The sequence below is a fragment of the Podarcis gaigeae genome (genome assembly GCF_964106915.1).
Source record: "Podarcis gaigeae genome assembly, chromosome: 6".
Classification (NCBI taxonomy): domain Eukaryota; kingdom Metazoa; phylum Chordata; class Lepidosauria; order Squamata; family Lacertidae; genus Podarcis; species Podarcis gaigeae.
In genome coordinates this window covers 31747829-31770462 of record NC_139682.1, presented here as the reverse complement: position 1 = coordinate 31770462, position 22634 = coordinate 31747829, and the positions used below count along the sequence as shown (strand labels likewise).

Sequence of the window (22634 nt, the reverse complement as noted above, 5' to 3'; positions counted from 1 at the left end):
GCACCACTGCTCCAGGGCTGTAGTGTGCATTTTTTTGCTTCTGGGATCCAGCACTTGTCTTGCAAATAAGTGAATGTGTCATTGTTAAAGCAGTGGTTATTTCCAGTGCAGCAGCTTCCTTCATACCTCTTTACTACATTTCCTTAAGTGGCTGATTCTCCTTGACCTCTCAAGGCTTTTGATACCATTGGCCATGTTATCCTTCTGGGCCATCTGTGGGAGGTAGGAAGCACTCCTTTGCAGGGCTTCCATTCATATTCTGTGGCAGCTTCAGACAATAGCCCTGGGTGACTTCTGCTTGGGCCAGAGCTAGCTTTCTTGTGGAGTCACGCACGGTTTACTCTTAATTGTCCATGCTGTTTGTACGAAGCCACTGAAAGGAGCCATCAGGATTGGAACACCAAGTCATCAGTATGCTGATATCACACACAGTGTTATCTTTTCCACTTGTACCATGCAAGGCACTGCAATTGCTCAGTCAGGGCCTGGTGGTGGTAGTGAGCTAGATCTGGCCCAATAATTCATCCTCAGTGTAGTGTAGTAGCTACAGTGTTGGATTGGGACCTGGGAGATGGGCTCAAATCCCCAATCAGCCATGAAGTTCACTGGGTAGCCTTGGACCAGTTCACTGTCTCTCAGCCTAACCTACCTCACAGGGTGGTTGTGAGGATAAAATGGAGACCCAATATATCTGCTGCCTTGATTTCCTTGGAGGAAAGATGGGATAGAAATGTAATACATTGGTACCTCGGGTTAAGTACTTAATTTGTTCCGGAGGTCCGGTCTTAACCTGAAACTGTTCTTAACCTGAAGCACCACTTTAGCTAATGGGGCCTCCTGCTGCTGCTGTGCCGCCAGAGCCCGATTTCTGTACTTATCCTGAAGCAAAGTTCTTAACCTGAAGCACTATTTCTGGGTTAGCGGAGTGTGTAACCTGAAGCGTATGTAACCCGAGGTACCACTGTATAAATAAATTGAAGCTGACTCCAAACAAGGCAAAAGTGCTATGGGTGTCCAGGAGGTGGCAGAATTAGCTGTTCTTGATAGGGTGCACTTCTTTTGAAGTGTGTGTATTTTGGGGACTCCTGGAATCGTCTTTTGTCACTCAGGGCCAATGTGGCCGTGGCTAAGAAAGCCTATGTCCAGCTTCAGCTTATGTACCAACATAGCCATTTCTGGATAGGAATACCTTGGCCGTAGTTATTCACGATCTGATAAGCTACAACCTGATTTGCTGTGCATGGGGCTGTCTTTGAAAACTGTCTCGAAATCACAACTAATGAAAAATGTTGCAGTAATAATATTAATTGGAACAGCAGGCCGTAAGCACATTACTCCTATCTTGAAAAAACTACACTGGTTGCCAGTTGTTTTCTGGGCCAGAATCAAGGTGCTTACTTTGATGTTTGAAGGCCGAAATGGCATGGGACCCAAATAGCTGCAGGAATGCCTCCTTTCAACTCAACCTACCTGTGTTTTAAGATCAGCAGGTGACACCCTCTTGGTGGTCCCTAAGCAAGACTGTGATAATTTATTATTTGTACCCCGCCCATCTGGCTGGGTTTCCCCAGCCACTCTGGGCAGCTTCCAACAAAGATGAAAGATACTCTAAAATGTCACATATTAAAAACTTCCCTGAACAGGGCTGCCTTCAGATGTCTTCTGAATGTCAGGTAGGTGTTTATCGCTTTGACATCTGATGGGAGGGCGTTCCACAGGGCGGGCGCCACTACCGAGAAGGCCCTCTGCCTGGTTCCCTGTAACTTGGCCTCTCGCAGTGAGGGAACCGCCAGAAGGCCCTCGGAGCTGGACCTCAGTGTCCGGGCAGAATGATGGGGGAGGAGACGCTCCTTCAGATATACTGGACCGAGGCCGTTTAGGGCTTTAAAGGTCAGCACCAACACTTTGAATTGTGCTCGGAAACGTACTGGGAGCCAATGTAGGTCTTTCAAGACCGGTGTTATATGGTCTCGGCGGCCGCTCCCAGTCACCAGTCTAGCTGCCGCGTTCTGGATTAGTTGTAGTTTCTGGGTCACTTTCAAAGGTAGCCCCACGTAGAGTGGCCAGGGAAGGGCCTTTTCTACGGTGGTGCCTTGCAAGTGGATCACTTTTCCTAAAAAGGTACACCTGGCCCCACCTCTTTATAGTTTTAGGCACCTGGTTAAGATGCACCTCTTTCAGTAGGCATTTGGAGGATAAATGGATTACAGTGCTACCTCAGGTTAAGTACTTAATTCGTTCCAGAGGTTTGTTCTTAACCTGAAGCACTACTTTAGCTAATGGGGCCTCCCGCTGCGCCGCCTGATTTCTGTTCTCATCCTGAAGCAAAGTTCTTAACCCGAGGTACTATTTCTGGGTTAGCAGAGTCTGTAACCTGAAGCGTATGTAACCTGAGGCGTTTGTAACTCGAGGTACCACAGTATTGGCAATATAATAATAATTATTATTATTATCATCATTATTATTTATTTATTATTTATACCCCACCCATCTGGCTTAATTTCTGCAAGCAAATTGGTTCAGGCCTCTGACAAGAGTGATGTGCCCCTCTTACAGCAGCCTGCTGGACATGCAACAGTGGGATAGAGAGAACAGGGTGGCCTCCCACCAGCTGCTTGTTCAGCCCTACCCATAGTCAACATGTGGCCCCAGACAGACTACCCTCAAAGGAATGTGGCCTTTGAGAGGAAGCTGTTTGGCCGCTCCTGTTTGAACTGAACTGGACTGGTGTACCATAGTGTGTTTGTCCCCCAGCCAAGAGAGCTGCCTCTAAGAACAGTGAGGAAAGGGGGGCCACATCAACAGTTTTCAGTGCAGGCACCTGTCAGGGGAGGCTGCTTCAGGCAGCACCATCCTGCGATGGAACAAAAGGCCCCTAGCTACTGTTTAGTGCTAGCAGGAGAACATTCCTTCACGAGATACGATGTGTGGAGCGCCAGGAAATTTTTTCTTTCCTTCATTATGGAATGATTCCTGTTTCTCCTTTCAGATCATGACTTGGCTCATTCTGCCAGGACAGGCTGAAGAAGAGGATGAAGTACTGGCTCTTTAGGCAGTGAGTACAAAAGGAAAATTTGGCAGGCGGAGAGTTATTATAAGGGAACTAGATTTGAAGAACATTGCAGTGGGCCAGATTCAACTAAGTAGGTCTGCTGGCTGGAGCCAGTGCCAGGACTCCTACTAGCACAATGGTACTTTGAGTTCAGTGGGAAGCATGTTTAGAATTGGAGTTTTACTCCCAATCAACCAAGCTTCCCTTGTTTTCAGTGGAACTTAACTCATGACTAACATTTGCTAGACTGGGGACTTCTTCTTTAACAACAACAACAAAAAGGAATATCAAATATCAAGCAGCTTTCCTTTAAAACAATGTTTATCATATTTTTAATCAATACTTTTTATATGCTCATGAACCATTGCATATACATCCATTTATGACAGGCTACAGTCCTAAGTGCCTAAAACGAAGCCCCACTGACCCCGGCTTAAAGTGGAATTATAAAGTAGCCATGCTAGCCCATTTAAAAGTTTTGTCTGAGAGAGGCATTGGGATGCAACTCATCTTGCTTTGTAGACTGGCATGGGAAGGGTAAATAGGGAGGAACCTCCAGTCTTCCTTTTGCTGATCTATTTATTCAGTATTATACTGATACTCTCAGAGCCCCTGGCCTCATTTCCTACTTCCTTTTCTTTGTGCTCATCCTGGGAGATGAGACATCTTCATGAGTCTCTCCAGCAGACATCGGTGAGCAAACATAGCTCTATGTATCTCCAACTGAGTGAGAACTAGGATCTTTCCTATCAAGAATGTGTTTCCTTTAAAAAGCCTAGCTTTCTTATATTCAAAACTCAAGAGTCTCAGTGTAAAGTGTGCTTCTTCAACAGTGTTTCAGTTAAGCTTCCAAGTTGCATGTTAACGCCAAATACCATGAGAAAGTTCCTTATTGACCTTGGAGCAGCAAGGCATAAGAGCAAATTTAAAGCATGCATTATGGTATTGCAATCAAAAACTTTTATTAACTATTAAATTCTACCCCTAGAGACAGAGATCTATTTGTGTACTAGCGCTCTATTTGTGAACTGGCAGAAATCCAAGAACATGTTAACTCCTGGGCTGTCTCCTTTGACAGCCACCTATTACAATACTGAATTTGAAGAAGAAGAAGAAGAAGAAGAAGAAGAAGAAGAAGAAGAAGAAGAAGAAGAAGAAGAAGAAGAAGAAAGAGTTGTTAAGCAATAGGTATATGTGGGGAACTTCTGGTACGATTAAATTTAGAAGGGATACTTAAATCATGCTATCAGATAAGAAAAAAGTACACTGTCCACTGCACAACATAAAAATACAAAATGAAAATGCAAAATACATAACATTATAACATAAAAATTAAAGACAACATAAAAAAACCCTCCTACAAGCACATTTAAAAGCCCATTTTTCTTTGGCAATCACTTGTAGCCGAATAAGATTGTTTTCCAATAAAACAGTCTTAACAGTGAGTGTGTAAGTGACTGTGGAGGCCAATTCTGGATCCACATGTCCTTCCACAGTGGGGACATAGGTTTCCGCTGAGGGTTTGCCAAAAGTGCCTTATTCTTGGCTCCTTTCTCCTTTTTGCCCTGAGCTCATGCTTCTTCAAAATCCATGGCACCTTTGGTAAAGTATATTCTCCAATTGGAATGCTTGCAGGCCTGTGTTCCCCAGTTATCTTTTTTTAAAAATCATTTTTATTAAGTTTTCCATTTTAACAATCCAATCAAATCACATTAAATATTCCAAATTATACGTATACATATCAAATAATCCAAATATTCTGCCAAATTATAATTTTTTTATTGGGACTTCCCATGCTTCAAGTTTGGCAGGGCTCTGATCATCTCATATCTCTACTGCTTTTAATAGTAATTTCTAATAGTTCCTTTAAATCTTCCTGTTGTTTTCCTTCTTTCATGGCCTCTGAGTTGTTTCCACAAGCGAGTTGAAGTAAAATGATGTGTTTCTGTGTGAATTTTATGTGTGTGATTCCCCTCTGTCCGTTGCAGCATCTCCTCACACACTGGTGTTTCTGCCAAATCAATCCAAAAGTCTTTTCGCTGCTGGCAGCTGCCATCTTCTCTCAGTCCCAATGAAATCAATTCTAGGCGTCTGCTCATTAATTTTCCCAGACCAGTGATATCTGTATCTGTCATAGATTCCTAAAACCCACTGATGAAACTAGACACCATTTTGGCACAATAAATGCAAATCATATGTAAAAATTAGACCCAGGCATATCTCCACTATGATATACGCCAGAGAATTTCACCTCATCATTCTTCTTGCAAACTCAGAACATCTGGTTGAACAGAAAGAGGCCCTTTGCAAGATATCACTATCTTGCAGAAGGAAGTATATAATTATGCATTGCCTGGAGAGAATGGAGAGAGAAAAGCTTTACTCCCTCCTCTTGTAATATTAGAACCTGGAGACATCCCATAATGTTGGAAGATTCGGGATAGCCAAACGAAAGTACTTCTTCACACACACATAGCATTTATCCACACTTAACTTTCCTCCATGCTTTCGAGGCACAGACTGCGCCTTAAAGCTCTGTGCCTAAGCACCCTTTTCCCACTCTAGATCTTTCCCCGTGAAAACCCACTCTTTAAAGCTCAATCGGAGCAAGCGAAAATCCACAGAAAACCTAAATTGACGTCTGCTCTGATTAAGCACTAAAGGGCAGATTTCTGTGGGGAAAGCTCCGGGGTAGGGGGACAATCCAACTTGGACACTGAGCTTTTAAGCATGGGCCTGTGCCTGGAAAGAGAAGGGCAAAAACTAAGTGTGGATAATAGTTAAACTATAGAATTCGCTCCCACAAGAAGTAGTGATGGCCGCCAGCTTGGATGGCTTAAAAAATGGATTAGGCAAATTCGTGCGGGATAAGGCAAACAACATCTACTTGCCACCTTCACTGTTGGAAGCAGTATGCCTCTGAATTCCAGTTACTGAACCATGTGGCAGTCCTGAAGTGACAGGTTTAGTGTGGTTACCAGGGGTGAGCAAACTTTTTCAGCTGTGGGCCGGTCCACTGTCCCTCAGACCTTGTGGGGGGCTGGACTATATTTTGGAGGGGGGAAATGAACAAATTCCTATGCTCCACAAATAACCAGAGATGCATTTTAAATAAAAGCATAAGTTCTACTAATGTAAAAACAGGCTGATTCCCAGACCGTCCGTGGGCCGGATTTAGAAAGCGATTGGGCCAGATCCAACCCCCAGGCCTTAGTTTACCTAACCAGGGCTTAGATATTGCGTTCAGGTTTGCTACCTGATGGCCACTGTGCGAACAGAGACACTGGCCTGGATGTGCCATTAGCCAGAACCAGCAGGCTTTTCTCATGTTCTTCTGAAAGAGCAGCAATTTCACTCAGAGAGCCCATGCAGACAGCTAAGCTATTTTATCACGTATTCAATTGTATGCATTCTTTCCTTTTTTTCTTTTTTGTCTTTTGTCTGTTTTCCTTTTTTTACCTTTTTTCTTTGATGGGATTTGTTTTTATGTATTGTTTTGCTTTCTATTTTGGTTTAAGTGGGTGTTTTTTGCTGTTATTATTTTTTTTATTACTCATGTAACCTTTAAAATTTTAATAAAAATCTATTAAAAAAATTTTTGTCACATATTCACTCAAGTGTATTATATTGCCAATTAATTAGGGAATGTGCAAACTTCAGGTGCAAACGTGTTTTAAATTTGCATTGAATGTGCTTGAAATGTGTGGATCCACGTAACAACTGTGCTTTCCTTCTGCAACAAAGCAGTCATGTGATGTATGTTGAACCCTAAATGTTGCAATTCATTCCTAATTATGGTTAACATTGTTGTAGGGATTAAGACATATTTAAAAGAGCAGGTTTTCTGAAATACATTTGATGGAGTTTTTGTACTGGATGAAAGACTAAAAAGACATTTGGTAAGGAATGGATTAAGAAATATTATGATGCAATTACGTAGGCCCGATTCCTTCCTAACAGGTTAAACAAGAAATAAAGTTCTGCAGTCTTTGGTATGCAAAATAATATGGTACGGTTGCAAGTCTCATTTTTAAATATAGTGGAAATCTCATAAAATCATGCATTAAAATTTAAATTAAAGAGAAGCTGTCTATACTCTTTGATTTTCAGCTGACAAGATAAAATTAGGTGTTTGATAGTGATATATAAATATTTTATATGCAGAGAGGAAATGTCCACATGGAATCATAGCTTAAACACTCCACATGAGAGCCAAAGTTCAATGCTCTTACTTCAGGACTCCAGCCAGGGGGGGAAAACTAGCACTCCAAAACACTGCCAGCTCACAAAGTCCAAAAGCTAAGCAGTTCTGTGTCTCTGGGCTTTTCTGAAAACTCTGGTCTCACTCAAAACTGCAGTCAACTGTTCTTCTCACAGAGAGACACCTTGTCATGCTTCCCTTGACTAAAAGGAAGAAAATTTCCCAAGGCTCACTTAGTTTTCTTGGGCTATCTTAGTTAACACAGATACACACCATCTTAATATAGCTATCAATTGTCTTGTCAAATCTAAGAGGCTAGTCAGGTATTTCTTCAAGGCAACTCACATGCGCAGAAAACCCACTCATAGTGATCTAATAGAAAACCCATAACAATCCAGCATTGCTGTTTTACACCTCATAAATCACACGTTTATTATATCAACTCTTGCAATGATTAAATTGAGGAAGACTGTCCTGCAAACAGCCAAGAGTGCCCTGGGGCCCTGTTTTTGTCATGGGATATTTCTCAAGTTTGAGCTGGATATAGCCCAATGTAAGTGTAAAGTTCACATTGCAGAGTATAGTCAAACCTCAGTTTTCGAACGTCTTGGCTGCTGAATGCCGAAAACCCAGAAGTGAATGCTTCCATTTTCAAACACACCTCAGAAGTCAAATGTCGTCAAATGTCTTCTGAGGCACATTTCTCCATTTTTTTCAATGGTTTTTGCTGCCAGCCCTTTGATCCTCAGTTTTCAAACATTTCAGAAGTTGAATGGACTTCTGGAACAGATTACATTCGAAAACCGAGGTTCCACTGTACCAGAGGCTGATCAAGAATGTGAGAAGAGAGCCAGGTCTAGCATCAAGATAACTCAAACCTCCCAGTCTGCAATAGCAAAAGTCTAAAGAGAAATTAAACAGTTATGCTAGCTGAAGCTGATGGGAGTTATCGTCTAAAACACACAGAGGGCACCAGACTGGGAAATTCTGCAGCAAGACATATTCAAATGTATTTCATTGGCCAATATTTACTCCCAGTTGCATCTTCTACACAAACTACACAAACCCATGTATTGGGAGCTCATGTAGTTCAAAACAGGCACATCAGTTATTCACACATGTGGTGGCAAACTTGCGCGTAAAACCAGTTACCATTGCTATTAACGTTTAGGGTGCACATAGATAGCAGACACACAAAATATTCCCTGAGAAAAATTACACTTTATTTTAGCAGACAGAACAATCCCAAAAAGCCATCTTGGCTTTCCTAATGATACCAAATATTTCCTCTGTAGAAGGAAATGTATTGGGGAAATCTTTCCCAACAGTTCTTTCACTTACAAATCCTTGAAATCCTCTCTTGAGGGCATATTTTGTGTATGAATAGGGTATGCTTGTTACCTAGATTCAAGAACTAAAGTATTTGCCATCTCAAAAGCATGGTCAGGCTGTCCAGGTAATGCAATCAGTAAAACATTATAGGGTGTATTGACAGACAGGAGAGAAGTCATGTACTCAAATTTCTGCTAGGGACAGCCTCCTTCTGTGATGTATGTATGGTGCTTTTGGGGTGGTCTTTGGTTAAGGGGTTGGGCAATTTCAAAAGTCTTTAAAGGGTCTTGCACACCTTTGTTCTTGGTTGCTGATCTCCTTGCAAAGGGTTGAGGGGAGGACTCTGTTGCAACAGAAAAATAAATATATTCCTTCTTTCACTGGATTTTGCCGCCATCCGTTCTTCTCTGACCAATCATAGACTTAGAGAGCTCTAAGTCCATTTGGAATTTGGGTTGCAAAAGCCAACCCCAATTTTTCTAAAACACCATGCACAGATTCAAGCAGACTCATAAATAAAATCTACAGCCAAAAAAGTAGCCAGATGCCATCAAAAAATTAGATTTATTTGTTCACCCAATGGCTCTGAAACCAAAGGGGAAAAACCACTGAAATGTATTATGTGGGTGTTTAAAAATCCCTCAGCCTTACCTAACACACTCAAGAATGCAAAATAATCCCTGGTCTCTCTTGCCTGGCCTGTCTGACTGGTTAATAAGTAAGTCACATACAGCAATTACAGCAGGCAGGCAACTCCCAGAGCTGTAAATACTCCTCCTGTGTTTCTCTTGCCAATACCAACCCACGTTCCCCTTGCACACACACATACCATGTTAATTCCTGGTCAGGTTCCTTCCTTCCAGAAACCATGAAGCAATAATTAAATTCTCTATAGTAAGAGTCTCCTACTGGGAAAAGGCCAAGGACAAACCAGGTTACATTTGCTGTGCTGCTTTAAACGAGAAAGAGGCTTGCTCACACACACACAAAAACAATCAAGAACAGAGTCTTCGGAAGTCTTGCATTCAAATTCTGCTGCGACCTCATTAGGCTATCTAGAACAATCTATTATTATCTTAGCCTCTTGTACAAATCCCTTCTGCAGTATAAGGGATAATAATTCTGATCTCCCTAAAGATGGTTATTGTAAGGAGGATTTTTGAGATCATGTATGTGGAGTGCTAAATATAATTGAAAAATGATATTTAAATACTGCTGTTATCATTTACAGTGATTATGGCTCCTCCATAACCATGGTGCAGAAACTGGTGGTATTGTTGCTAAATGCCAGGTCTGTCCAGAAAAAAACATCAAGTATCCATGATTTGATTGTGGATGAAGGGGCAGATTTGGTATATTTAACTGAGACCTGGGTGGATGGGATGGGTGGCCCTGTGCTAATACAGACATGCCCATTCCAGAATTAGTCAGGAGGTAAAAACCTAGAACAGGCCCAGCTGCAATATGTTACTAGTTAGGAATAGGTGGGTGTCCTAGAAACTTGGGTACCAGCCTCGAGATAAGGGGCTGTAAATCTCCAGAAGCTGGCAGCTATTTCATGAGACACTCAATTCCCAAGAGCCCTTGATCTACCCAGACCTCTCCTGCTGCTGCCAATGAACCTCAATTTATCCAAAGTAAATAATAAAACATAACTACCCTAACTAATATTTACATATCACAGGATTTTACTAAATGGTAACAGGGAGCTACTACCAAAAAATCCATTCTCTTATTATCATTCCTGGAAATAATAGTTTATCTATGATTAGTGAACTATCAGCATAATCCTATACATGTTTACTTTGACAGGTATGTACCCCCAAACTCAATGGGACTTACTAGTTAGTAAGTGTGTTTGGAATGACAATTCACAGTATGTAACATATTGGCACAACATCAGTTATATTGTATCTGTTTTCTATCAGATTTCTGTCAGCTGTCTGTGTTGCCCTGAGGCAATAAGTAGACTTGACAAGAGTGCTGGTAATGTGTTGGCATGGGAACTAATAAATAATTAGCCAACTGATTGTTGATTTGGACAACTATCAGAGAAGGTGCTAGCTAAGGATGTGTTAATCCATGTGTAAACATACACTGCAGTTTGAGAAAAACAGAGAAATATACAGAGAACTCAGCTTTGGCTTTAGCAATATTTTAGGATGCTACACCTGCCTCCCTGCTACAAGTGTAGGGAACCTTTGACCCTCGAGATGCCACTGAACTACAATTTCCATCATCCCTGGGCTTTTGCTGTGCTAGCTGGGGCTCATGGAAATCGTAGCTTAGGAACATCTGGGAGGCTGAAGGTTCCCCACACCTGTCTTACTAGATGAAAGAGTGGACAAGACTCCAACACCTTTAATAGTTATGTAGGAGAGAGAATTTTGGCATGTGTAACTTGCATGACAAGCCCAACCTGCTGAATTCCCTACACAATTATTAACAGAGTGGGAGCTCTGCCTGATATTTCATGCAAGAGCCCAGCTAAATCAGAGTAAATATCTTCTAGTTCAGCATCTTGTTTCCCACAGATGCCCAGAGGAAACCCACAAGCAGGGCAAAAGCACAATCTTTATCTTCTGCTTGGGCTCCCCAGTGAATGACACTGAAAAGCAGGAAGCCTCAGATTCTAGAGGGAGAAATGCTACACAGCCACCATGACTAGTAGCCAATGGCAGCTTTATTCTCTTGTTGAGTTGTCCAATTCTTTTTTAAAGTTCTCTAAGCTGGTTGCCATCACCATAGTTGTGGTAGCTAAATTCCATGGTTTAGTATTGTGCGGAAAAAGTAGCCCCTCTTCTCTGTCCCGAATCTTCCACAATTCAAGCTTCTAGTATGGGGCTGGCAGGGGTGGGGAGAGATTTCCCTCTATCCACTTTCTCTACACTGTGCATCCATTTATACACTTTTATCATATACACCCCCAACACACACACACCTTACTCTTCTTTTCTCCCAACCTAAAAAAAAGCTCAAAATTGTGTTAGGGTATTTACTCCAGTTCCCTGATCATATTGGTTATCCCTTCCTTCAACTCTGCAAACTTCTTTTTGAAATACAGCAATGGGAACTATATGCAGTATGGCTCTACCATAGATTTCCATCAAGGGCAGTTTTTTATCTCTTTCCTAATGATCGCTGATATAGAGTTAAGCCACCCACCCTGCTCTCATTCTTGGAGACCTCACACGAGAGCAGCGGCCTTTGTGTGCCTGCTGGAGTGTTTAAACTGGGCAGCCGGCAAATTTGTCCCCAAATGCAAATGTTACAAAGTGCCAGTGAGCCTCTAGTAACCTCCTCCCAAAAGGGACCCAAACCTGGCAACTCTTGGAGAAGTTCATCACAACCATATAGAGCGCTGGGTTCAACCTAATTTAAAGTGGATTTGTTTCCCAATAGCATCGATGGTTCGAAGTGTGTCGGGAATGAATCGATCAGTGCATCTCTTGGCACCCGTCGGATTCACGTCCAACCCACCTCCCGCCGGCTTTCATTCTTCGCCAAGTTGTGCAGAAAAGCGCAGCCAAAAGAGGAGCACAGGTTCTCCGGCAAGCGGTTCGGCACAAGGTGGGCGGAAGGTTTGCCTGCTCAAGGGACACGTCCAGAAACAACTGACCAACCCCCAGCCTCCGGGGGACGACGCACATGGAAATTTTCCAAAATCAGGGAAGCAACGCCTTGTGCTGGACCCCGCAAGGCCGCAGTCAAGCCCAGGTATATGAACCTGACACAGAAGCAGGTTCTGCCTGTGGTGGAAATAGCACGAGAGAGAGAGAGAGCTTGGGGGATTCGCTCCTATCCCGATCATTTCTGGTTTGGCGGGAACTCGTCTCCCAGTTTTGCCTCCTTACGAATTATCCTATGGCTGTCCGCGAATGGGCAAATTCATATCCGCTGCCCAATGGCGGCGGGCCGGGGGCGTCTCCCTTTGGCTCCCTATTCAATGGGGCGCGTGGGGCGGGGCAAGGGGGACTCTGGCGCTGTCCAATCGGCTGCGAGTAGAGAAGCGCTCCTTTGGAGCCCCTTATATAAGGGATGCCCGGTCCTCAGAGCAGCTGTTTCGTGGTGCTGATCAGACCCGTAGCGCGTCTGCTGAAGCCAGAGCACCGACAACCTCACAGACTCCTCGTAGCCTGTCGGAGACATGGTGAGGGTTGCTTGGTTTTTTCTTCCCTCCGGTTCCTGCCTCTCCCCCTATCTGCCTATTAATAAAGGCGCGCGTTATGTGGTTTTTTGCCTTACGTAATGCCATGCCGTCGGGCTTTCCAACATCTTCCTTTCCGTTTTCTGTGCCGCGCTAGCGACGTTGGGGCGAGTGGGGACGTCGAAGGGCTTCTCCGTGTCCTTCGGGGCGGGAAAGAGGGTTGTAGATGTGTGCGTAATGCGCATTTAACAGCGGAAAGTCTTTGCTAAGACAACGATCCTATCCCCGCTTACATAGGAGCAAGCCCTGTTTAATGCAGCGGGACTTACTTCTGAGTAGACCGCAGCCCATGCCGTCTATAGAAAGCAGCTACAACAGAGATGCAGGACTGTTCAGAGCGGGTGGGGGTCCCCTCGATCGCCGAAGGCCCACAGGTTTCCCTCAGGGTGGCCTCTGTGAAGCTAGTAAAGCAGGATCGGGCCCTTCTTCGTTTCCTGGTTCCCCGCCCGAGTCGCGCGCCCAGCTGGTGTAGGCAGAGTTGCGGGGGGGGGGGTGAGCTTCGGGTTTTTGCAAAAGGTCAGTGTCCAAAGTCCTCGCGTGGGAGACCAGCCAACAGCTGCTGCTGCTGCTGCACTTGGACTCTTTCCCCGATTCACTGTCTCGTTTTGCCTCAACCTCGAGTTGCCCCGCTTGTCCTTTCTGCCAGCTCCTCTTGAAACCTCTGCTGCTGAGATTCTCAGTCTTAATCGTCTCTGGGCCTAGACATGCATTTGGGGATATGCAAGAGATGCCTACATGCCCTCAAATCAAATCAAAGGACACAAAAAAAGGAAGCTGAGACTTAAAATGGCTTGGGCATGACTCATTTGTCTGGGAGACTTCGAGCTGACATCTCCGAGCCCCCTTCCTTTGTCTGGAATGGGAAGGAGGGGCAGCAGGGGCGAGAGTTTTTGATCCACCACCCTCTGTCCTGCTTGCCTCCGTTTTAAGTCCTTCAAGACTTAATTGGTTATTTTTGACCAGGTAGTGGTTTTTTTGTGGTTTTTTAAAGAATGCTGGAAGCTTTATTGGGTATCAGAACTAGTTTGATGCTGTGTTGGCCACTCACTGCACTCCCCTTTTTACAAGTTTATAAAGCAGCATTGCTGCAAAATGGTGGGAAGTTTTTAAAGAAGATGGCTGCCTCTCTCAGTCCTTCCCTTCCCTGGTATTTCAACATCCTGGGGTTTTAGGGTTGTTTTTAAGCCTGTCTCTTCGATTTTTAGCCCAAAGTTCACATTGCTATTTTGTGTTATCCCTTAATGTGAATTGCTCTGTCCTGTCAAACTGACTGTGCTGTGTGTGTGTGTGTGTGTGTGTGTGTGTGTACACGTACACACATGCACAAATATACACTTCATTCTTTCAAAATTGGCCCCAGGGGTTTCCTGTTACATTCCATCCTTTTTTTCTAGTGAGTTCTCAAAGTACAACTTTGTGAACACACACCAAAAAACCCCAAAAGGCAAGATAAACATTGCTGTGATGGTGATAGACACGAAATCTTGAAATGACTACAGAGACCTGAATTCTGTCTTAGAGGGCATTTCTTAACATCTGGCTAAAGTGCTGTACTCTGTCCATCAAAATTATGGCCTTAGTTGAATTTTATATTACAAATGTCTTGCCTCAAGAGTGACTTGCAAACAATTCCGATTATGCCAGTTAAATAACTGCAAGAAGGGATGTGATTTCCCCCCCCCTGCAGACATGAAATAGCAGGGAGCACTGTAACAGGTAGCAGAAATTATTGATCATTCCTCCTCATGATTCCTTAGGCAAAGGAAACTCTAATCAACAACTGAAGATTTTATCTGCAGAGTTTATTCCATTATGAAGCCAGTAAGCTTCATACACGAGCACACACACTCAGGGTTGCAGTTTTGATAGGATTTAACTCCCGTGTATGATATTTCGACTGAACTAATGTTTGCAGGTTTCCACTATAGCTACAGCCACTGCCAGCTAGCTGTGGACCTATTTCCCTTACTTTGATTAGAGCATCTTTCTGTCTGTGCTTCATATTTTTCATTCTGCCTTAGCTGAGGTGTGCCTGCGTTCCATCGACAGTTGTCCCTGGCTTTGGGGGTGTGCAGTAAAAACTTGGGGTTGTAAACCAATGTTAGTTCCACTCACATAAAAACTTAAGTTGGGTACAACCCTTGAATGTGCACAGATGTCTAAGAACTAAATCTCCAGATTTTTTGTTGTAGCTGCAAATCCTGACAATATTGCTGGATTGCCCAGTAAGCCGCCACCACTCTCGATGGGTGTCCTATGAAGTGCACTGCTTAAGAGATGAAAGGCAGATAGCAGGAACATGAATCAGCTATGAGGCTGTATTCTCAGTGTTGGCAAGCCAAGGACTGGATGTTCCTGTTCTGTGCCTCCCAGCTTGCTGCAGAAATGAAGTGAGAATCCTGTGGCACTTTTCACACTAAGCAAATACTCAGCTTGAAAGATGGTGGGGGCATTAAACCTCATGCACTATATCCTTGGCTATTTATCCAGAAACCACTAATAAGGTGTCAGCAATGTGGAAGGTGGAAAGAAAGAGACCTTCTGAAAGGGGAGACAAGTTTTTATGGGGAAAGAGCAGAATGAGATTTAAGGCACTTACTAACATTAAATATATATACAATTAAGTTATTAACTGCTGCTTAAGCTAAAACTGAAATACCGTTGTGAGCTGTATAATTTAGATCATTATCCTGTGGTAGAAGAAAATTACCTAGTATGGATAATTGATGAGAGAAATATCTAAATGTAAGAACTGGAGGGATATCTCAAAATAGGTCTTACAAGAGAGCATCACCTGAGCTTTGAGACACAAGAGAGTAAAGTTAACAAATTAGGACAGCTAATTAATAGCTTGCTTGCTGATTGAGTTAGCTTCATCATTATTTCTAGATAAAGAATACTTTGGGGACAAGCTTAACTTCTTTTTTGCATTAAAAATCAATAAACCAAGAAAAAGCATCAGTCAACAAGTAGTATGAGAGATGAATATTTAAATTACATTGGGGGGAGGACCTTGAAAAAAACAGTAACTGGAATGGGGAAAACCTTAACTAGGGTAGATTTAGGACTTGTGTTAGCCCAATTGAAACATAATTTCTGTATGGCAACATATCACCATCTGGCTTGATATTTGCACATGAACATCACAATCCAAACTGATGACAACTCCCTTGGGAAAAGACTAATTTTTTCTTTAAATGGACTAATCTGTGCTTTACTTGGCATATTTGTATACTGTTCTTTAGTCAAGACTCCCTGGGTGACTCATAATAAATAATTTTTAATGCTGTACACAGTGCATTATAGAAATGTATATGAGAATCTAATTACAAAGCTCAAGCATCTTGTGTTTCTAATATTTTTCTCTTGATTGGTTCTAGAAAAGCAGAGCTGCCAGGGATTCTAGATGGCCAAGGACCTTTTCTACTTCCTCCTTGGGCAAGATAGTAACTGGGAAATAATTTGAGCAGTAGACATCCTATACCCTTTTAAAATGTGGCTCTTTGGGGTGGGGAGTGTTACTGGGTTATTATTTTTATTTTATATACATTGTGATCTTTTCTGTGAACCACCCTGAGACCTCTGGGTATAGAACGGTATATAAATTCAAAATTAATTGTACAGTTGGAAGAAAACATGAGGCTCACCTAGTCCAACCCCCTGCAATGTAGGAATCTTTTGCCCAACGTGGGGCTTGAACCCAGTGGCATTGCGTGGGGAGTGCAGTGGGGGGCCGGGCGCAACATCTGGGGGTTAGGGGGCGCAAATTACTTGCCTTGCCCCGGGTGCTGACAACCCACGCTACGCCATTGTTTGAACCCACAACCCTGAGATTAAGAATCTCATGATTTACCGACTGAGTTGTACAGCAGCTAAAGGTAAAGGGTCCAGTCCATTAGGTCCAGTCGTGACCAACTCTGGGGTTGCGGTGCTCATCTCACTTTATTGGCCGAGGGAGCCGGTGTACAGCTTCTGGGTCATGTGGCCAGCATGACTAAGCCGCTTCTGGCAAACCAGAGCAGTGCACGGAAACGCCGTTTACCTTCCCGCCAGAGCGGTACCTATTTATCTACTTGCACTTTGACGTGCTTTTGAACTGCTAGGTTGGCAGGAGCAGGGACCGAGCAACGGGAGCTCACCCCGTTGTGGGGATTCAAACCGCCAACCTTCTGATCGGCAAGTCCTAGGCTCTGTGGTTTAACCCACAGCGCCACCCGCGTCAGCTAGAGAGGTGGTTATTGGCAAGCTGAGTTTTCAACCTAAATTAGATGGGCTTATTTGTTTTCAACTGAGTAATTCATATATTGTATATGCAATCAATGGTGGGCCATCTGCTATCAGTACTATTTCAGTAGTGGCTAGGGTTGGCAATTATGGGACACAGAGACTATTGAATCCTCCTTTTTTATCCCACAGGACATTGGTAACTGTAAATTGAATTGTGCTTGGCAGCTTCTCTTTCAGTGTATATTCCCCTTTTAATGGGTTTGGTGGCAGTTTGCGTTTCAGTAAAGAACAGAGGAGGAGGAAACTGGGCATTAACCTTTTCTGTCTGTCTCCCTCCACAGCGTGAGTGCATCTCAATTCACGTTGGCCAAGCTGGTGTGCAAATCGGCAATGGATGCTGGGAGCTCTACTGCTTGGAGCATGGGATCCAGCCTAATGGCACCATGCCAAGTGACAAAACAATTGGTGGTGGAGATGACTCATTCAACACCTTCTTCAGTGAAACTGGTGCAGGAAAACATGTCCCTCGTGCTGTGTTTGTGGATTTGGAGCCAGCAGTGATAGGTAAAGTAAATACAGCCTGTGTGGTTGGAATGGATGTGAGATGGAATGTGGGACAGTTGTATAATGAAAAGTCTGGAACGTGAGGATTCAGTTTTTCCCTGTTGTAATTTAGATTCTGTATAAAACACATTGCATGACCTTAACTGTAGACATAGCCAGAGCAAGGCATAGTATTTCTAAACATGTGGTTAACATATTTATCATTATTTAAGTTTAGATACAGTAATCCTTGAGAAATTAGGTAGTACTTTGCTGTGACTTGGATGGAAGTGAAGCCTGGGTTAAGATGTCACTTATGAATATCTGTAATGCTTGGTATGTGAAATACTGGATTGCAGGACTTTTGCCTCAGTTTTTACAAGAAAGTGTTTACAGATGGGGGGACAGGATAATTCTTGTGGTGAAAGGTTATATCCAAGTAATTATTACTCAGAGTAGACCAATTTACATTACTGGACTATGTCATGCCCATTTATTTCAGTGGATTTACTCTGAGTGTAACTAACGGGTAAAACACTTAACATACTTACTAATCTTTAAGGCAGACATAGCCAATCTTGGCTCCCCAGATGTTTTAGGACTACAACTCCCATCATCCTTAGCTAACAGGACCAGTGGTCAGGGATGATGGGAATTGTATTCCCAAAACATCTGGAGGGCCAATTTTGGCCATGCCTGCTTTAAGGTGTTTCAAGACTCTTTGTTGCACTCTGCTGCAACAGACTAGCATGGCTACCCTGTGGAAATTGTAGCTGGAAAAACATTTTAACCCACATACTGGATACTGTTGCCAGCTGTTTATACTTTTATACTATACTGTTTAAAAATCAGTTGTTCTTGTACTAACAAAACCTGTTCTAGGCAATCACTAGCAGTGCCTGTCAGTAGAAAAAAAAGTTCTCTTCAAGTTCTATAAACCTGCAAAACTACTTAGGGTGCTTCAAGCACAAGCAAAATTGTAAATTTTATTTGTTTCACTTATATTGTGCAATAACTTGTGGTTTTGTTTTCAGACGAAGTGCGGACTGGGACATATAAACAGCTCTTTCACCCAGAACAGCTGATTTCTGGCAAGGAAGATGCTGCTAATAATTATGCAAGAGGTCACTACACTGTAGGCAAAGAAATAATTGATCTCGTACTGGAGCGCGTCAGGAAACTGGTAAGTTCTGTTGCTTTTGCACAGTCAAACTTGCATTGAAACATTTTGCCCTGTTTAAAAATTAATTCTGAATGTTCAGTGTTCACTTGTCAATCTGTGCCTGTCAAAATGTAAATATCCTCGACCTCTTTTGTACCTCCATTTAATTTCTTGGGGGGGGTATTTAACTTTTGATGTTACTAGAACACGGACTGTTGCTTCATGTATTTTTTACTCTGGTTAGAACCATGTGGCAGTCCTGAAGTGACATGTCTGGTGTGGTTACCAGGGGTCAGCAAACTTTTTCAGCAGGTGGCCGGTCCACTTTCCCTCAGACCTTATGGGGGGCGGACTATATTTGGGGGGGGGGACATGAACAAATTCCTATGCCCCACCAATAACCCAGAGGTGCATTTTAAACAAAAGTACACATTCTACTCATGTAAAAACACCAGGCAGGCCCCAGAAATAACCCAGAGATATATTTTAAATAAAAGGACACATTCTATTCATGTAAAAACACACTAAATCAGCAGGCCAGATATAGAAGGCGATTGGGCCATATCCGGTCCCTGGGCCTTAGTTTGCCTATGTTTTGAGCAAACATACCCTCTTCCTTCCCTAGCCACTGTACAACCTCTTTGTCTAGGAGGTCCATGTAAGGACTAATGCAATGTTTTACATTGGTTTCTGCCATTTGTTATGGATTTGGTCTCATCTCTCATGGTTTTAGAATTGAGTCAGAGGAATGAGGCTATAGCTAAATACAGCAAGAGAATTCTGGGGGCTATGGATTTCTTACTCTAAAATATTTAGATTGCAATCTTTGTTGGTCTGGTATAGATTTTCGCTTTCTCAATTTTTATGTATAAAATGGTATTGGGTTAGAGAACTGAAGCGGGTGTGTGGGTGTGTGTGTGGGTGTGTATTTTGTGAGTTTAAAAAATATTTTTCGGCTGTGATTGCCCAAAGAATGTAAGTTATTGGGTGACTGAAATACACTAAATAAATAAAACTACATATGGCCTGCTCAGTCAATGAACTTGCAGAATTTTCTTGTGACCTCTATGTAATAAGAAATATCTACCTCCGACTGGCAGATCTGTTTGGTTGGTGTGGGAACTGCTCACAGTTCCTGCTGATGAGTTCTACATTTGGTCTCTGCTTTTTTCTTACTTGCTTAGTGGTTGAGTTGAACGATAAATAAACTTTTTGTTGCTGGGCAGAATAGTACACAAGAAGGTATAAAAGTGAATGGGCAAAACCCATTCTCAAATGTTAGGATTACTAGCCTGCTATAATGTCCTTTCCCCCCTCCCCAGGCTGACCAGTGTACTGGCTTGCAAGGATTCCTGATCTTCCACAGCTTTGGAGGTGGCACTGGGTCGGGATTCACTTCTCTGCTGATGGAACGCCTCTCAGTCGACTATGGAAAGAAATCAAAATTGGAATTTGCCATATACCCAGCTCCCCAAGTTTCAACTGCTGTTGTCGAGCCGTATAACTCCATCCTGACAACCCACACCACCCTCGAACATTCTGACTGTGCCTTCATGGTTGATAACGAAGCAATCTATGACATTTGTCGTAGGAATCTGGACATCGAACGCCCAACCTACACTAACCTCAACCGCCTCATTGGTCAGATTGTTTCCTCAATCACCGCCTCTCTCAGATTTGATGGTGCCTTAAATGTGGATCTGACAGAGTTCCAGACAAACCTGGTGCCTTACCCCAGGATCCACTTCCCTCTGGTAACCTATTCCCCCATTATCTCAGCAGAGAAGGCCTACCATGAGCAGCTCTCTGTCTCTGAGATCACCAATGCCTGCTTTGAGCCATCCAACCAGATGGTGAAATGTGATCCCCGTCATGGCAAGTACATGGCTTGTTGCATGCTGTATCGTGGAGATGTTGTCCCCAAGGATGTCAATGTTGCTATTGCCGCTATCAAAACGAAGCGTACCATTCAATTTGTTGACTGGTGTCCTACTGGTTTTAAGGTAAGCACTGACGATTGCATTCAAAATGGTCTTGTTTCATGTCAAGATTTATAGGTGGTTGAATAAGCACATCTCAAGTATATAATTTTACACATGGTGTAGGCAGGCTTAATTAACTGTATTTCAGTTGTAAGATGACCTAAAGGCATGCAGCCACCCCCTGAACTGGATGGTTGATCACAACCTTGGTGGAAGGGCATCTACCATTTCATGCTTTTGCAGAACCTACATGAAGGAGGTTGGAAATACTCAGTCAATACTCAGCTTGCCATTTATATGAACTAACTAAAGCTGATTCGAACATTTACAATCAGGACTTTTCAATATAAAAATGCCATCTAACGTTAGTCATGGTAGATTAATGTACTGTTTGTGAAGGCAGTTTAAAATGGGAGCACTAGCTCCTAACAAAATTATAAAATGACGTGGGCCTGTAGAGAAAAGAGAATTATGTTGATGACTAATGATGTTTCAGCTTCTAAAGTAGGAGTTGGAAACCTGCATCCCTCGTGAGAGATGCCACATGAGAGAAGTGGGCAGGAAACAAAGGAAAGCTAAAATGGAAGGTGGTAGAAAATCTCTCTGTTCTGACTTCTGCCGAGAGCTATTTGTCAGTCCTTCCCACTGGGTCAGGAGAAAAGGGTGCAAGAAAGAACATGCAGCCTTTGGAAAAAGAGGACCCCCCCCCCACTTTGCTCTAATAGGTATCTGAAAGTCCCAACCATGTGTCAGTTATAAGAGCTGCCCACTATGCTAGCTGTGAAAAAGAATAACAGCGCAACATACTGCACTTTGCAAATGGGTAAAAGGTTCCCCATAACACAAATTCTACTTTGTGGGGAACGTATCAGGATACCCCCGGGAAATGGATATAGCTAGACATTTCTTACATTTAAATGTGAAGTTCTACACTCCCAGTGTTCTTAATGCAGGGTGATCTTGACCTTGAGCTTGCTGGCTTGTGTACAGATGCAGCTCCTTTCTGACTTGCAAATACACACAAATTAGATAGTATTGTGATATAGGAAACTTTACATTGTCTGCATTTCTATTGGTTGTTTTCTAGGTGGGTATTAATTACCAGCCTCCAACGGTTGTTCCTGGTGGTGACTTGGCCAAAGTCCAGCGTGCAGTCTGTATGCTCAGCAACACCACAGCCATTGCGGAGGCCTGGGCCCGCCTGGACCACAAATTCGACTTGATGTATGCCAAGCGTGCTTTTGTCCATTGGTATGTTGGAGAAGGAATGGAGGAAGGGGAGTTTTCGGAGGCCCGAGAAGACCTGGCTGCACTTGAGAAGGATTATGAAGAAGTGGGCACAGACTCTTTGGATGGTGACGATGAAGGCGAGGAGTATTAGACTTGCACGCATGTCTGTTGTATGGCTGTTACCATTTGCTACTTTGTAATAAAGTAAATGGGGAGCAAATCTCAAATGTAAACAGAACACCTGGCATTCCATGCCAGAGCGCTTGGAATAAACACTTTTATAACTGAGGTATCTTGCCAGTTGATGATGATGATGTAAGCATTAAAGCATCCAGCTGGATGCAAAGAAATAAAACCATCTTGCTATTTACTAACATGGAGTACTTGTCTCATTGCTGCATGCCCTAAACACTTGAAGCAGGCAGATTTTAGGGAGAGGAGATAGATCTTTGGGAAGAAGTTGGGTTACGTTGGTGGCTTAGCCACTAACAAACTTCAGTGGTCAATTTGCTTGCTCCTGCACTAGCAAGTAGTTGTTAACAAACAAAAAGCCAAGCTGTTTTCAAACGTGCTTGAAAATGTTAATCATTGTTGTGAGTAGTGTGTATAAATTCTACTTGTAGCTAATGAAATACTCCAGTACTAGACATGCTTATTCGGAATTTCCAAATGCTCAATAACCAAAACTTTTAAATATT

General features: G+C 43.0%; 1 protein-coding gene across 1 annotated transcript; it reads left to right on the top strand.

Annotated features, from left to right (window-relative positions):
• The first annotated feature begins 12574 nt into the window (after positions 1-12574).
• Positions 12575-22310, top strand: LOC310847791 (tubulin alpha-1C chain-like). The gene is made up of 5 exons (XM_083745885.1): positions 12575-12735; positions 17361-17583; positions 18597-18745; positions 20047-20727; positions 21794-22310. The coding sequence occupies exons 1-5, from the start codon at positions 12733-12735 to the stop codon at positions 22085-22087; spliced, it is 1350 nt and encodes a 449-aa protein (XP_083602011.1). The 5' UTR covers positions 12575-12732; the 3' UTR covers positions 22088-22310.
• The last annotated feature ends 324 nt before the right edge of the window (positions 22311-22634 follow it).

Excerpts from the sequence above, each read along its gene's own strand:
- LOC310847791 (XM_083745885.1), top strand. Across the intron at positions 17,584-18,596 it reads TTTGGAGCCAGCAGTGATAG|ACGAAGTGCGGACTGGGACA; the intron begins GTAAAGTAAATA and ends TTTTGTTTTCAG. Across the intron at positions 18,746-20,046 it reads TGGAGCGCGTCAGGAAACTG|GCTGACCAGTGTACTGGCTT; the intron begins GTAAGTTCTGTT and ends CCCCCTCCCCAG.